The 13,702-nt window shown below is 42.7% G+C and overlaps 1 protein-coding gene across 5 annotated transcripts in view; it reads right to left on the bottom strand.

The window, feature by feature from the left end:
• The window catches only part of Golga3 (golgin A3), an 83,491-nt gene that overhangs the window by 41,503 nt on the left and 28,286 nt on the right, over window positions 1-13,702 (bottom strand). For 3 of the 5 annotated variants that reach the window (XM_045156170.1, XM_045156172.1, XM_045156169.1), the window contains 4 exons: window positions 10,962-11,240; window positions 7,676-7,788; window positions 3,589-4,271; window positions 1,761-1,872 (listed from right to left, as the gene is read on the bottom strand). In XM_045156170.1, the coding sequence (XP_045012105.1) occupies window positions 1,761-1,872; window positions 3,589-4,271; window positions 7,676-7,788; window positions 10,962-11,240 (1,187 nt within the window). The remainder of the gene's footprint in view (window positions 1-1,760; window positions 1,873-3,588; window positions 4,272-7,675; window positions 7,789-10,961; window positions 11,241-13,702) is intronic. The other 2 variants (XM_045156173.1, XM_045156174.1) reach the window with 2 other exon arrangements.

Below are 13,702 nucleotides of genomic sequence, written 5' to 3'. Positions count from 1 at the left end.
TGTACCACCATGTGCATTTGGCTTACATGGGATTTAGGAAATCGGAGCTGGGTCCTTAGGCTTTGCAGACAAATGTCTTAACTGCCATCTCTCCAGCCCTAATTTTGTTTTTGTGAGGTAGGGTCTTACTCTAGCTCAGGCTGACCTGGATTTCACTATGTAGTCTCAGGGGGCCTGGAACTCACTGTGATCCTCCTACCTCTGCCTCTTGAGTGCTGGGATTAAGTTTATTTATTTGTTTGTTTGTTCGTTTGTTTGTTGAGGTAGGGTCTCACTCTAGCCCCAGGCTGACCTGAAATTCACTATGTAGTCTCAGGATGGCCTTGAACTCAAGGTGATCCTCCTACCTCTGCTGGGATTAAAGGCATGCACCACCACGCCTGGCTTGCCCAGCTTTTTTTTTTTTTTTCCCGAGGCAGGGTCTCACTCTAGCTCAGGCTGACCTGGAAATCACTCTGTAGTCTCAGGGTGGCCCCGAACTCATGGCAATCCTCCTACCTCTGCCTCCCAACTGCTGGGATTAAAGGCGTGTATGACCACGCCCGCTTGTCCAGCTTTTAACAAGATTTCTGAGAGGGGGTAGAAAGACTGTGAGAGACATCATGATCAGAGGCATTCCCTACCTCCCCACCCCCGCAAATAGCTGATTGCTAGTCCTACAACGCATAACCCACAATCCCATAGGGAATACCTGCAACTCCACCATGGAAGGTCCACGGCGGAATGGGGGCAAGGAACAGGGAAAAGAGGGTACTAGCACATGATGTAACCATACAAAATATGTTGTTAATAAAAGAAACAAAAAAAACTTCTGAAATACAACCAGTGGGACAGAGGAAGGTGAGTTTTACACTGAAACACTCAATGCCCAAATGACCTTGTCACACAACCACAACAGTTATACTAAAAGAAGGCTATTTTTGAGCTGGGTGTGATGGTACATGCCTTTAATCCCAGCACTTGGGAGGCAGAGGTAGGAGGATTGACGTGAGTTCGGGGCTACCCTGAGATTAATTCCAGGTCAGCCTGAGCTAGAGTGAGACCCTACCTTGAAAACACAATTTTCAACGGTCCCAAGAGGCAACAGGGGACACATGTAGAAGCTGTTGGCAATGGGTACAATCTTACTACAGAAGACATCATTCAGTATTCATTGTCAAGGATATTGGAAAACATTCAAAAAGCAACAAGGGAGCTGGGCGTGGTGGTATGCGCCTTAAATCCCAGCACTTGGGAGGTAGAGGTAGGAGGATCGCCATAGGGGCATAGCACAGTGATAGAATGCTTGCTTAGCATTTATTAGGACCTGAGTTTGATCTATAGCATACAAAAAAGAGAAAAATAAGCACATTCTGCTCACTCTAAGTCTCTGTAGAGGTTTGTGTGGGAACCCAAAACTCAACATACTAGAGTAAATTAACATTGTAAAGATAACACATAGGACTGGGTAGATGGCTAACTGAGTGAAGGCATTTGCTTGCAAAGCCTGATAGTCCAGGTTTCAATTCTCCAGTCACCCAGGTAAAAACCAGACTAGCACTCATTTACAGTGGCAAGACCATACACAGATAAACAAAGCAACACATTCAACCAATAGCTCTGTGCAGGGCTGATAAAGCTAGTAGATACAATGTGTGACATTGACAATGTGACTAGTGTTCAAAATTAATTCTTGTGGGTATTTATACCCCTACAAACAGTGAAGAACCACACATTCTCTCCAGATCTGGCTCATCAAATAACAATCAAATATTCCTTACCTGACAGGCTTCTAATGACAAAGCCTCCAGCTGTCCTTCAAGTCTCATTTTTTCTTTAAGAACCTGCAACATTTCATCCTGTGTTTCAGCAAGAGAGCTCTCCATGGACACACTGGTAGAGGCACAGGGTCAGGTGATGAGAGCATGATGGTTGTTATTTCTCCTTTACCTTTCTTAATATTCTCCAAGATCTATAAACTTCTTATACTCTCCCCATTTTTTTTTTTTTTTTGAGGTAGGGTTTTGCTGTAGTTCAGGCTGACCTGAAATTCACTATGAAGTCTCAGGGTGGCCTTGAACTCTTGGGATCCTCCTACCTTGGCCTCCCAAGTGCTGGGATTAATGTGTGGTGCCACCATGGCCTCATCAAAAAATTTTTTTTGTGTGTGGCTTTTCTTTTTGAGACATACACATATACATGTGTATGCAGATGCATACACCTAGTATGCACACATGCAGAGGCCAGGAGAGCAAGCTCCAGTCATTTTTCTGGTCCCTGCATCCCACCGACAAATATGTGTGGCCAGCTCAATTGTTTACATAAGTCATAGAGAATCAAACTCAGGAGGTCTTAAGCTTTCATGCTTGTACAAAAAATGCTCATAGCCACTGCATCATCTCCTCAGACCCATTTAAAACAAATTTAAATTTTATTTATTTGAGACAGAGAGAGAGAGAGAGAGAGAGAGAGAAGGGAGAGGGAGGGAGGGAGGGAGGGAGGGAGGGAGGGAGGGAGGGAGAGGGAGAGGGAGGGAGGGAGGGAGAGGGAGAGGGAGAGGGAGGGAGGGAGGGAGAGGGAGAGAGAGAGGGAGAAAATACGAACATGTCAGGGCCTCTAGCCACTGCAAACAAACTCCAGGCACACGTGTTAGCTTGTGTATCTGGCTTTACGTGGGTAACGGGGAATTGAACCTGGGTCTTTTGGCTTTGCTGACAAGTGCCTTAATTGCTAAGCCATCTCTCCAACCCCATTTTTTTTTTTAAATCAAGGTCTCAGAGCCCAAGCTAGCCTGAAACTCCTTATGTAGTCCAGACTGATTTTGGTGATCCTCTTGTCTCAGTCTCCCTAGTGCTGGGATAATAGCTGTGTGCCACAAACACTAACTTCTTCACCACCCCCACAAGTTTTTTTATTTTTTTTTATTTTGAGGCAGGGTCTCATTCTAACCTAGTCAAAACTGGCCTTGAACTCATGGTGATCCTCTTACCTCAGCATCCTAAGTGCTGAGATTAAGGTCATGGGCCAAAACTTTTTACATAAATAAGTAAAAGTCTTAAGTAGTGAGCTCAGCTCAGGTTGTATGGCCTACCACAGGAGGCTTCAGAAGCAATCACATGCTAGAGCATGTTCTAGAAGTATGACACATGCACATCTGGGCATTCTCGAGACATAGGTTTGTATGAAAATGAGAATAATAGGATGTTTTCGCATTATACAAGTGTTTTAAATCTAATTCTTTTTTTTGTTTATTTTTATTTATTTGAGAGTGACAGAGAGAAAGAGGCAGATAGAGATAGAGAGAGAATGAATGGGCATGCCAGGGCTTCCAGCCACTGCAAACGAGCTCCAGATGCAAGCGACCCCTTGTGCATCTGGCTAACGTGGGTCCTGGGGAATCGAGCCTTGAACCGGGATCCTTAGGCTTCACAGGCAAGCGCTTAACCACTAAACCATCTCTCCAGCCCTTTAAATCTAATTCTATATCTAATACAAGAGAGTTGTGTGCAGATGAAATGCTAACATGAAGACTAGGGATGGCATTAAGAAAAGACATGACACATAGCAGTGGTCCACAGCCCGGTTCCAAAGACTAGGCTGTTGCCCTACCTGCTACAGATGCTGTCTCTGCGGCTCTGCACCTCACCATTAACTTCCTGGCCCTGGTCTTGGTGTTCAGCTGTTGTAGACTGCAGAACAACTTGGTCTTGGTGCTCAGCTGCCGCAGCCTGCAGTACATCCTTAATTGAGGGGAATTGACCTAGGGCCTCGGCGGCAATCTTCTGGCCATCAACCATATAAGCAGGTCCTAGTGTGCCCACATTCACCAGGACACTATGAGCCTCTCGGGTGGAGAGACTGCTATGTGAAGAACTGTCGCTCTCATTTCCATCAGCCTCAGACACACTGTCCCCAGTCAGTGAGGCACTCTCTAGACGGCTATCAGTTTCAGGAGATGGGCTGATCTCAGACACAACTGAGGTGCTGCTTCTGCTCTGCTTCAAAGAGCCTCCCACAGCAGAAGTGGAATTGAGGGCTCCAGAATCACCTGAATCTTCAGTTCTATAATCGGCCAGAGACCGAATCTTGCTTGACTTGGAACTTTTTTTCTCCTTAGGATGGGCCAGTATCCCTAAGCTGCCTACCTTAGGCCCCCGAGGTACACTGGTGCGCAGGAAGGAATACTCTTTTGTCATAGCCACAGTACTGGCCCTTGGCAAGTTTTCTGGGTTTAACATAAGTTCAGGATCCAGTGTGCTAAAAAGTCTCATTTTTGTTCCAGGTTGACTGGACTGAAAAGGAAGCAAAAGTGAAAACATTTGTTTAAGAATGCTTAAAAACAGGTAGTGTTCTAAAATTGTCATCCAGAAAAGCAGGCATCAATTAACACTCTCTCAACTGATAAGCAGTCTGCCAGGAACTCAGCGCATGGGTAAAGCAGCTCTGAATCAGGCTTTCAGCATCCAGAGTCCTGCTTGGTGACCAATCTGACCATCTTTGGGCCTAGCACACATTTTATTGACTTTGAAACATTTTACAATAGTGTGATAGTAAGTCTTTTTACAACATACTTTCTTGGTACAACTTTCCTGGCTATTTTTCTATGTTTAGTTTTTCAAAACCATTAAAAAAAAACAAACAAATTCAAGTTAGGTGGTTAGGAAGATAGCTCAGCTGTTATAGGAACTTGCTTGCAAATCCTGCCATTCTATATTAAATTCTCAAACCATTCATATAAACAGGGTGTAAGAAGTAGCTAGGTGATGTTAGGCATGGTGGTGCACACCTTTAATCCCAGCATTTGGGAGGCAGAGGTAGGAGAATCGCCATGAATTAAGAGGCCACCCTGAGACTACATAGTGAATTCCAGGTCAGCCTGGGCTACAGCGAGACCATACCTCAAAAAAAATGTAGCTAAGTTAATAGAATATGCCTTCTCTGTAACGTCTGGAAGTAGAAGCAGTTTATTAGGGGTTTCTACAGGTATTTTTAAATAGAACAAACAGGATGATTTTAAAATATGAACAACCCTGTCAATTTTCAGTTTGTTTTGCTTTGGTCAAACCTGGTGTGTGTTCATCACCCATCAGTTATTGTGAGGATGTTTATTCTCAATGAATATTGTTTCATGTTTGTTTGGGAAAATGTAGCTAAACATTTCACTGTCCCAGTCTGCAAAAAAAAAAAAAAAAGCACAATTCTATTGCTTTGTATTGCTTGTAGTCATTAAATCATTACTTTTACATAAAAAAAAATGTAGCTAAGTGTTTGGCATTCATTTGCAGCAGCAAGAGACCCTAAGCACATGCACATACACACACACACACTCTGGCAAATAAATAAATAAATAATTTATTTATTTATTTTAATTTTTTTGGTTTGTCAAGGCAGGGTCTCTCTCTAGCCCAGGCTGACCTAGAATTCACTATGTAGTCTCAGGGTGGCCTCGAACCCACAGATATCCTCCTACCACTATCTCCTGAGTGCTGGGGAATCAAAGCGTGAGCCACCATGCCTGGTCAAAATATATATATATATATATATATATATATACACACACATACACACATATATATATATATGTATTTATTTATTTATTTAAAGTTATAATGAGCTGTTTCCCTCTAGTCATCTGCTGTTTGCATTTCCCTAAACAAATATTACAATGTTCTTCTTTTTTTAAAAAATATTTTTGTTCATTTTTATTTACTTATTTGAGAGTGACAGAGAGAGAGGGAGAGAGAGAGGGAAAGTATGGGTATGCCAGGACTTCCAGCCACTGCAAACAAACTCCAGATGCATGCGCCCCCTTGTGCATCTGGCTAATGTGGGTCCTGGGGAATCGAGTCTCAAACAGGGGTCCTTAGGCTTTACAGGCAAGCGCTTAACTGCTGCTAAGCCATCTCTCCAGCCCTACAATGTTCTTTTTTGAGGGGAGGGGAAAAAGGATGTTGAGACAGGGATTTCATAGCCCAGGCTGGCCCAGAACTTGTCATCCTCCTGTCTCCATCTCCTGACCACTAGGATTGTAGCTGTACCATGATGCCCACCCTATGTGGCATTCTTTTTTTTTTTTTTTTTTTCCCAAGGTAGGGTTTCACTCTAGTCCAGGCTGACTTGGAATTTACAAGTGAGCAAGGTTGCACATGCGTGCTAGGTGGTGCATGCACCTAGAGTTTGATTACAGTTGTTGGAGGCCCCTGTGTGACAATTCTTTCTCTCAATAATCAAAAAAAAAAGGCCAGTATGTTGGGCTTGCCTCAAAAAAAAAAAGAAAAAAAGAATGTATTTATTTGAGGAGAGAAAGAGAAAGAGGCAGATAGCTACTCAGCCACCTTTCTAGCCCCAACCATTTAAATTCCCAGGTATTTTATCATTTTCATCATTAAAAATTATCTTCTTCCTCTGATTTTATACAACTGATTATGGCAGAGTGAATATTGACTTTTCACATCTATATTAAGAAACTGACGGGCTGGGCTGGAGAGATGGCTTAACGGTTAAGTGCTTGCCTGTGAAGCCTAAGGACCCCGGTTCGAGGCTCGGTTCCCCAGGTCCCACGTTAGCCAGATGCACAAGGGGGCGTACGCGTCTGGAGTTTGTTTGCAGAGGCTGGAAGCCCTGGCGCGCCCATTCTCTCTCTCTCCATCTTTCTCTCTGTGTCTGTCGCTCTCAAATAAATAAATAAATAAATAATTTAAAAAAAAAAAAAAAAGAAACTGACGGGCTGGAGAGATGGCTTAGCGGTTAAGCGCTTGCCTGTGAAGCCTAAGGTCCCCGGTTCGAGGCTCGGTTCCCCAGGTCCCATGTTAGCCAGATGCACAAGGGGGCGCACACATCTGGAGTTCGTTTGCAGAGGCTGGAGGCCCTGGCGCGCCCATTCTCTCTCTCTCCCTCTATCTGTCTTTCTCTCTGTGTCTGTTGCTCTCAAATAAATAAGTAAATAAATAATTGAAAAAAAAAAAAGAAAAGAAACTGACAATTTCCTAAACCCAAACTGGATTTATTAGTTGTTTTTGGCTGATTCCCCAGAGTTTTCCAAGGCACCATCAATAGCTGCAAATAATGCTATTTCTTCTCTTTGTCAGTGTTTCTAAATCAGAATTCTAAAATAGCCTGAGATTTGGAATAAAGGAAACTCTCTTTCTTTGTTACTTGAGTATAATTTTCTCCTATAGGAAATAGTCAACACTGTCACACTACCAAATTAATGTAGTCAGTGACACCAAGGAAGGAGGAAAAACATCCCAAACCATACTCGACTACAGTTGGGTATATAAATGAGAATAGCTGGGAGGGGGGAACCCTCCCCCCAAAAAAACAAGCACAAAGGGAAAGAGACAAAGAAGCTGCCTGATCCAGACACAGACAAGAAAATCACACTGTCGAACACAGATCCATTCATAACTCTGAATGAAACCACTGAGACAAAATGCAGCCCAGACTCTAGTCCAGGAGACTTGCCCTCCCTTTTAAATATTTTTATTTATTTATTTATTTAACGGGGGGGGGGTGAGAAAGAGAAGAGAGAATGGATGCACCAAGACCTCCAGCCACTGCACATCTGGCTAACGTGGGTCCTGGGGAATTGAACTAGGGTCTTTTGGTTTTGCAGGCAAATGCTTTAACTGTTAAGCCATCCCTTCAGCTCTTTATTTATTTATTTTAATATTTAATTTTTATTTATTTGACTTACCCTCTCTTGCTGGCGCTTCACTCGGTACTGTCTGAGCTGTTCTTCCAGCCGCTTCCGGGCCTGTAGGCGGACCTGTTCCTCTTTCTCTAAGGGTAGCGAAGAAGCCATGGAGCCTGCAGGGAAAATAGCCATTGATTCATATAAGTTAGTAATCACAGCCTGGTTATTTTACATTTAATTATGCATGTTTTTAGCTTGTAAACAATGCACAGGCACCTATATTTCAGGACAATTCCACATTGAGAGAAAATTGAGAGCCATGGCCACTGACCACTACAGGATCTGCCTCATAGGGCTCAGTGCAAAGTAATAAGCTTCTGTTTGCACTGCAAAAATGTCCATAATGTTGGGTCATGATTTGCAGAGACATTTATCATACCAATAACTGGGGGCTAACTCCACAATGCACGACCCATTTTCATTAACAAGGAGGGTCTAGTGGGAGGGGGTAGATCACAGATGAGCCTAAACAATGGTACCAAACTGCCTGTATTTACTGAAAAGAAAACTAATAAATTAAATTTTAAAAAAATATGTCCATAATGAGTTTTAGCTGGTAAACAGGAGATGGGAGAAAAGTGCCTTTTAGTAACAAAAAGAATGAATTTAAAGTTGGGGCTAGGACTAAGTGCTCAGAGGTTCAGGATCCTCACCTCTCATGGGCTGTGACTATAATTTGGCTCTACAGTGAGTGCTCACCACTTTGCTGAGCGAAACATAAAAACTGATGGCAGTTATGATAGTATAACTCTCAATGGGAAAGCAATACCATGTGATCAATGACAACACACGATGTTTTCTTATGCAGTTACATCACAGTTTTGTCTTATCTGCTATAGTAACAAGTCATGTTATACGGTTAAGTAAAATCAAGACCATACTTAACCAATCTGGCAGTACTAAGACATTATCTATTTAAGGAATGAAACTGCTAAATAGTTTGACTTCAGTACTTGGTGCACAGTGAAGTTCCAGCAGGCATTGCTTGTAAGGACTGAAGGCAGGCTCCCTGTTTCCTCACAGATGAGACTCCAATTCAGAAAGCATACTCATGGACAAGAAACATTAAGTAGTAACTTTCAACCCCCCAAAAAGTAAAATTATTTGTTTGAAGTTTTTTCTATTTTTTGTTACTTATTGTACAGAGTTTCTCTTGGGGCTACTGCTTTCAAGTTTCCAGATTCTCCTGGCTCCAACTTCCATTGCCACAGGCACATTGGGATTATAGATTCATGGACCACTTTACATCTAGGTTTATGTGGGTACTGAGGAAGACTGAACTCAGGTCAGCAGGCTTATAAGCAAGAACCTTTAACTGCTGAGCCATCTTCCCAACCCTAAAACCTCTATCTTTTAGTTTTTGGTAACATTATCCCTCTAACATCAGCATATGTGTCTGTGAAACACCAGCAGAGGGTCCAGAAGTGGAACAAAGTAGACAAATTCAATAATTTAACAATATTTTCTTTATGGGACCCTCATCAGATATGGATTCTGAAAAAAAACAATGGTTTTTAAAATTTTTTTTTGAGAGAGTGAGAGAGAAAACTGGCACACCAGGGCCTCCAACAATTGCAACTGAACTCCAGAAGTGTGTGTCATCTTATACACGTGTGCAACCTTGCATGCTTGTCTCATCTTGTGTGTATGGTTTACGTGGGATCTGGAGAGTCAAACATGGGTTCTTAGGCTTTGCCTTAGCCACTAATCTCTCTAGCCCTACCACTTTTTTTTAGTTTTTAAAATCCCGGGGGAAGGAGAGATAGTTCAGTGGTTGAGGTGCTTGCCTGCAACGCTTAATGACTCTGGTTTGATTGCCCAGTACCCACATAAAGCTAGATGCACAAAGTGGCATATGCATCTGGTGTTCATTTCCATTGGTTGGAAGTTCTGGCATGCCAACCACTGGTGGTGGAGAGTCATTTTCATGTGACAAAGCCAAACAGGGGAAAAATGCAAAATCATGCAAACAATAGGACTACTTTGAGATTTTTTTTAAGTTTTCAAGGTAGGGTCTCACTCTAGTCCAGGCTGACCTGGAATTCACTGTGTAGTTTTCAGGGTGTCCTCAAACACATGGCGATCCTCCTACCTCTTCCTCCTAAGTGCTGGGATTAAAGGCATGCGCTACTACACCCAGCTGATTTTTTTTTTTTTTTAAACATGGAGCCTTGCTTAGTGTTCAAACTGGCCTCAAACTTGCAATCCTGCCTCAGCCTCCCATGTACTTTAAGATTACAGATATATTAATTTTATTATTATTATTATTGGTTTTTTTTTTTTGGTTTTTCGAGGTAGGGTCTCACTCTAGCTCAGGCTCTCCTGAAATTCACTATGTAGTCTCAGGGTGGCCTCAAACTCATGGTGATCCTCCTACCTCTGCCTCTCGAGTGCTGGGATTAAAGGTGTGTGTCACCACACCTGGCTTTAATTTTACTTTTAAAGACAATGATGGAACCTCTGGCTTTGTTAAGCTTACAAAGCATCTTATGAAAATATGGCCTATATGAGTTCAAGGCCACCCTGAGACTACCAAGTAAATTCCAGGTCAGCCTGGGCTAGAGTGAGACCCTACCTCAAACAAACAAAAAACCAATAAAAAAAATAAATAAATATAAAATAAGTAAATAAAAATAAAATAAAATAAGGCTTAAGGACAGGAACAAGGTTTCCAAGGAGTTAAGGGACATATAAGCTGCCAGAGTGGAACTTGTTCAACTTTGAACTCCAGAGATCAGCTCAAAATAAATGATCAAAGCAATGCATAAAAGATTACCTTTAGCTGGGAGTAGTGGCGCATGCCTTTAATCCCAGCACTTGGGATGCAGAGGTAGGAGGGTGGCCTTGAGTTCGAGGCCACCCTGAGACTACATGGTGAATTCCAGGTCAGCCTAGGCTATAGCAAGACCCTACCTTGAAAAACAAAACAAAAACCAAAATAATAATAAATAAATAAATAATAAAAAAGAAAGAAAGAAAGAAAGATTGCCTTTAAGTTTAAACTCTCAAAACTGAGCCCTTGCCTTGCTTGTTGGCTTCCTGGATGAAGAAAAGACACACGTGTGTTGGTCTTTAATCAGACACTCTGGCACCACCACCAGTACCAGATGGCAGAAAGTTCTAATACCCAGGTGTATTCAAACTCTTTTAAAGGTAAACTATCCATCCTCCAGGATGAATAGGGCAAGACCATGGCTTCCCAGACAGGAGCAGTCAGGTACTGGTAAGGAGGATAAGGATGCTGACAGGAGGGGGTGGAAAGAGCCCGGCAGGAACAGATGCTTACACAGTTGTGTTTCTTGCATGGGAAGACTGAGTCTGAGAGACTGCAAAGCTTCTTTTCTAACACTGCCCTCAGCACTAGTTCCCTGAGACTTCCTTAGGTTGTCATGGAAACCAGCCACACCTGCAGAGGCATCAGGACCCACTGGACTTGTGGTGAGATCTAGAGACAATGGAGGGTCTGGAAACTGTGCCATTGGCCCATTCTGACAGAAGGCCTCTTGGCTGCATCTATCTGGGCTTCCTCCTTCCCTAGAAGCTCTGTTTACCTCCACACTGGCACCTGGAAAGAGAAAGTGTGTTAGACACAGTGGATTGAGTAAATCTGAGTCATTTTCAGACATGCAGCTATGCAGAACCCAGGAGCAGAAGCACTTCCCTATCTTACAAGACTGTTCTATCTGACAGAGCAGGACCTACACCTCTGGTCCCAACCTCCAAACTATGTCTGTAAAATTTAATTCATTGTTCCTTTCCATTAACATAAGAACAGTAAGAAACTGATGAATGTCTGTCTGTTTAAGAAAAAAAAAAGCAGGCCAGGCATGGTGGTATACCTTTAATTCTAGCACTTGGAAGGCTGAGGTTAAGGATTGCTGTGAGTTTGAGACCAGCCTGAGTGCACATAGTGAATTTCAAATCAGCCTGGGTTAGAGTGAAACCTTACCTAGAGGAAAAAAAAAAAAAAAAAAAAAAAAAAAAAAAAAAAAGCAGGAAAAACAAAACTGAGTTTTTCTAACAGATGCTGGTAACAGGAGGTATAATCAGTGTCCCACCTCACATTTTCTTTTTTTTTTTAATGTATTTTTAAAATATTTTGTTTATATTTATTTATTTGACAGAGAAAGAAGGAGGAAGAGAGAGAGAAAGAGAGAATGGGCATGCCAGGGCCTCCAGACACAGCAGACAAACTCCAGATGCATGTTCCTTCTTGTGCATCTGGCTAATGTGGGTCCTGGGGAATCGAACCTGGGTCCTTTGGCTGTGAGGCCTTGAGAGGCCTGGACGCAAGTCCTAGTGGAACTTCCTGAGCCTAGCTAAAGTTTGGTGACCTGTCTCTGGCCAGCTAGGGCTCAGCAAGACGCCTAATGGCTTCTTGCCTGCTACTTCCACGTAGGAGTTGGAATTGTCATTTCAATAGTCACAGTTTACAATATTGGCCCTTACCTCTCCCCCCATCCTAGAATACCCGCCTTTGTTCTCAATATTATATAGGCAACTGCCTGTAACAATAAAGCGAGTTCCTGCTTTGACAAGACTCCCGACTCAGTGTGGTTTTTCCTCTGGTGACTAGGAGAGGTTCTGAGTCGTCTGACACTCATCCTCCTCCTCAACCCCTTGGGAGGAACCAGCGGTTCCTCAGCACTACCTGCCGGAGGGTGGGGGGGGCGTGGAGCCTGGCATTTGGCTTTGCAGGTAAATGTCTTAACCGTTAAGCCATCTCTCCAGCCCCCAGCTCACATTTTTAAGAGCCAGTTCTAACATAAATTCAAAGCATAATACGTTCTTGTTCTCCTCCTAAATGAGAAACCTAAGACAAAGTCAGGCAGATAACTTGAGCAAAGTGACTCTGCAAACGTGAGCTAAGTCTAAACTTGGCTTCAGCTTAAAAAGCAAAGATTAGGTAAAAACTTAAGTTCACAACCCAGGTGTGGTGGCTCACAGCTATAATCCCAGGACTTGGGAAATGGAGGCATGAGTATCAGGAGTTCCCAGTCATCCTCAGGTACAAAGCAAATTCAAGGCCAGCTTGGGCTCAATCAGACCCTGGTTCAAAAACAGACAACAGGGGGGAGAGAGGGTATTACCATGGGATATTTTTTATAATCATGGAAAATGTTAATGAAAGTTGAGAAAAAAAAATAAAAAAAACAGACAACAAACTTGAAAATTAAGGGACACAAAATTATATTTTAGGCATGCAAACAAGATATAGCAAAATTAGCATCAGAAAAAGTAAAATTCCATGCAACAAATATTCAGGGAACTAAGATGAAAATGTTACTGTATCAGATAAAGATATGAGACACCAAAAGAATTCAACTACTACATATTCTTGGGTACTTAATAATAGTTTTGGCAAAACATAAACAGGGCCACATGATCAGAGCAGAAACAAGCACAGCTCTGTGTGGGGCCAACACACTTAGCAGACAAAATATGCCCCACCCACTACCATAATCATGCAAAGAACTGGAACATAGTTCCTTCTTAAAGGGTCAGGAAGAGGGACTGAGAAAAGTTTTTGTTGTGCAAGCCTGATGATTGGAGTTGGGAGGCCAAGAATGCATGTAACATCTGGGTGGCAATGGAAAGCAGAACCAAGAAAATCTTGAAGTCTAATGGCTAACAAGTCTGGCATTCACAAGGGCAAAAGAGGAGAGAACCTGTCTCAATCTACTTGGAAGACAAGAAACAACACCCCTAGGTTGTTTTCTGACTTCCGCATTTGCACCACAGCATGCATGTAGGTACACGTGCGTACATGCGCATGTGCATGCATGGTCAGGAAGAAAGTTGTCCTAAATTATTTTCAGTCTTACTCCTGGCTACCCCTTGTGGGTAAGCTAATGATGAAGGAAGGTAAGAATTCTCAGATCCAGCAGCCTGCACTCTCATAGACACAAGTATCAATGGGCATTAAAATACACCCAAGATGCATTTGGGAAATTCCTTTTTCGCTTGAGCCAAGTAAAAAGGGGGCTGGTCAGGGCATGGTGGCGGATGCCTTTAATCCCAGCACTC

The sequence above is a fragment of the Jaculus jaculus genome, chromosome 8 (genome assembly GCF_020740685.1).
Source record: "Jaculus jaculus isolate mJacJac1 chromosome 8, mJacJac1.mat.Y.cur, whole genome shotgun sequence".
Taxonomy (NCBI): domain Eukaryota; kingdom Metazoa; phylum Chordata; class Mammalia; order Rodentia; family Dipodidae; genus Jaculus; species Jaculus jaculus.
The sequence above is the reverse complement of the archived record's forward strand: the minus strand, read 5'-3'. Positions and strand labels throughout refer to the sequence as shown.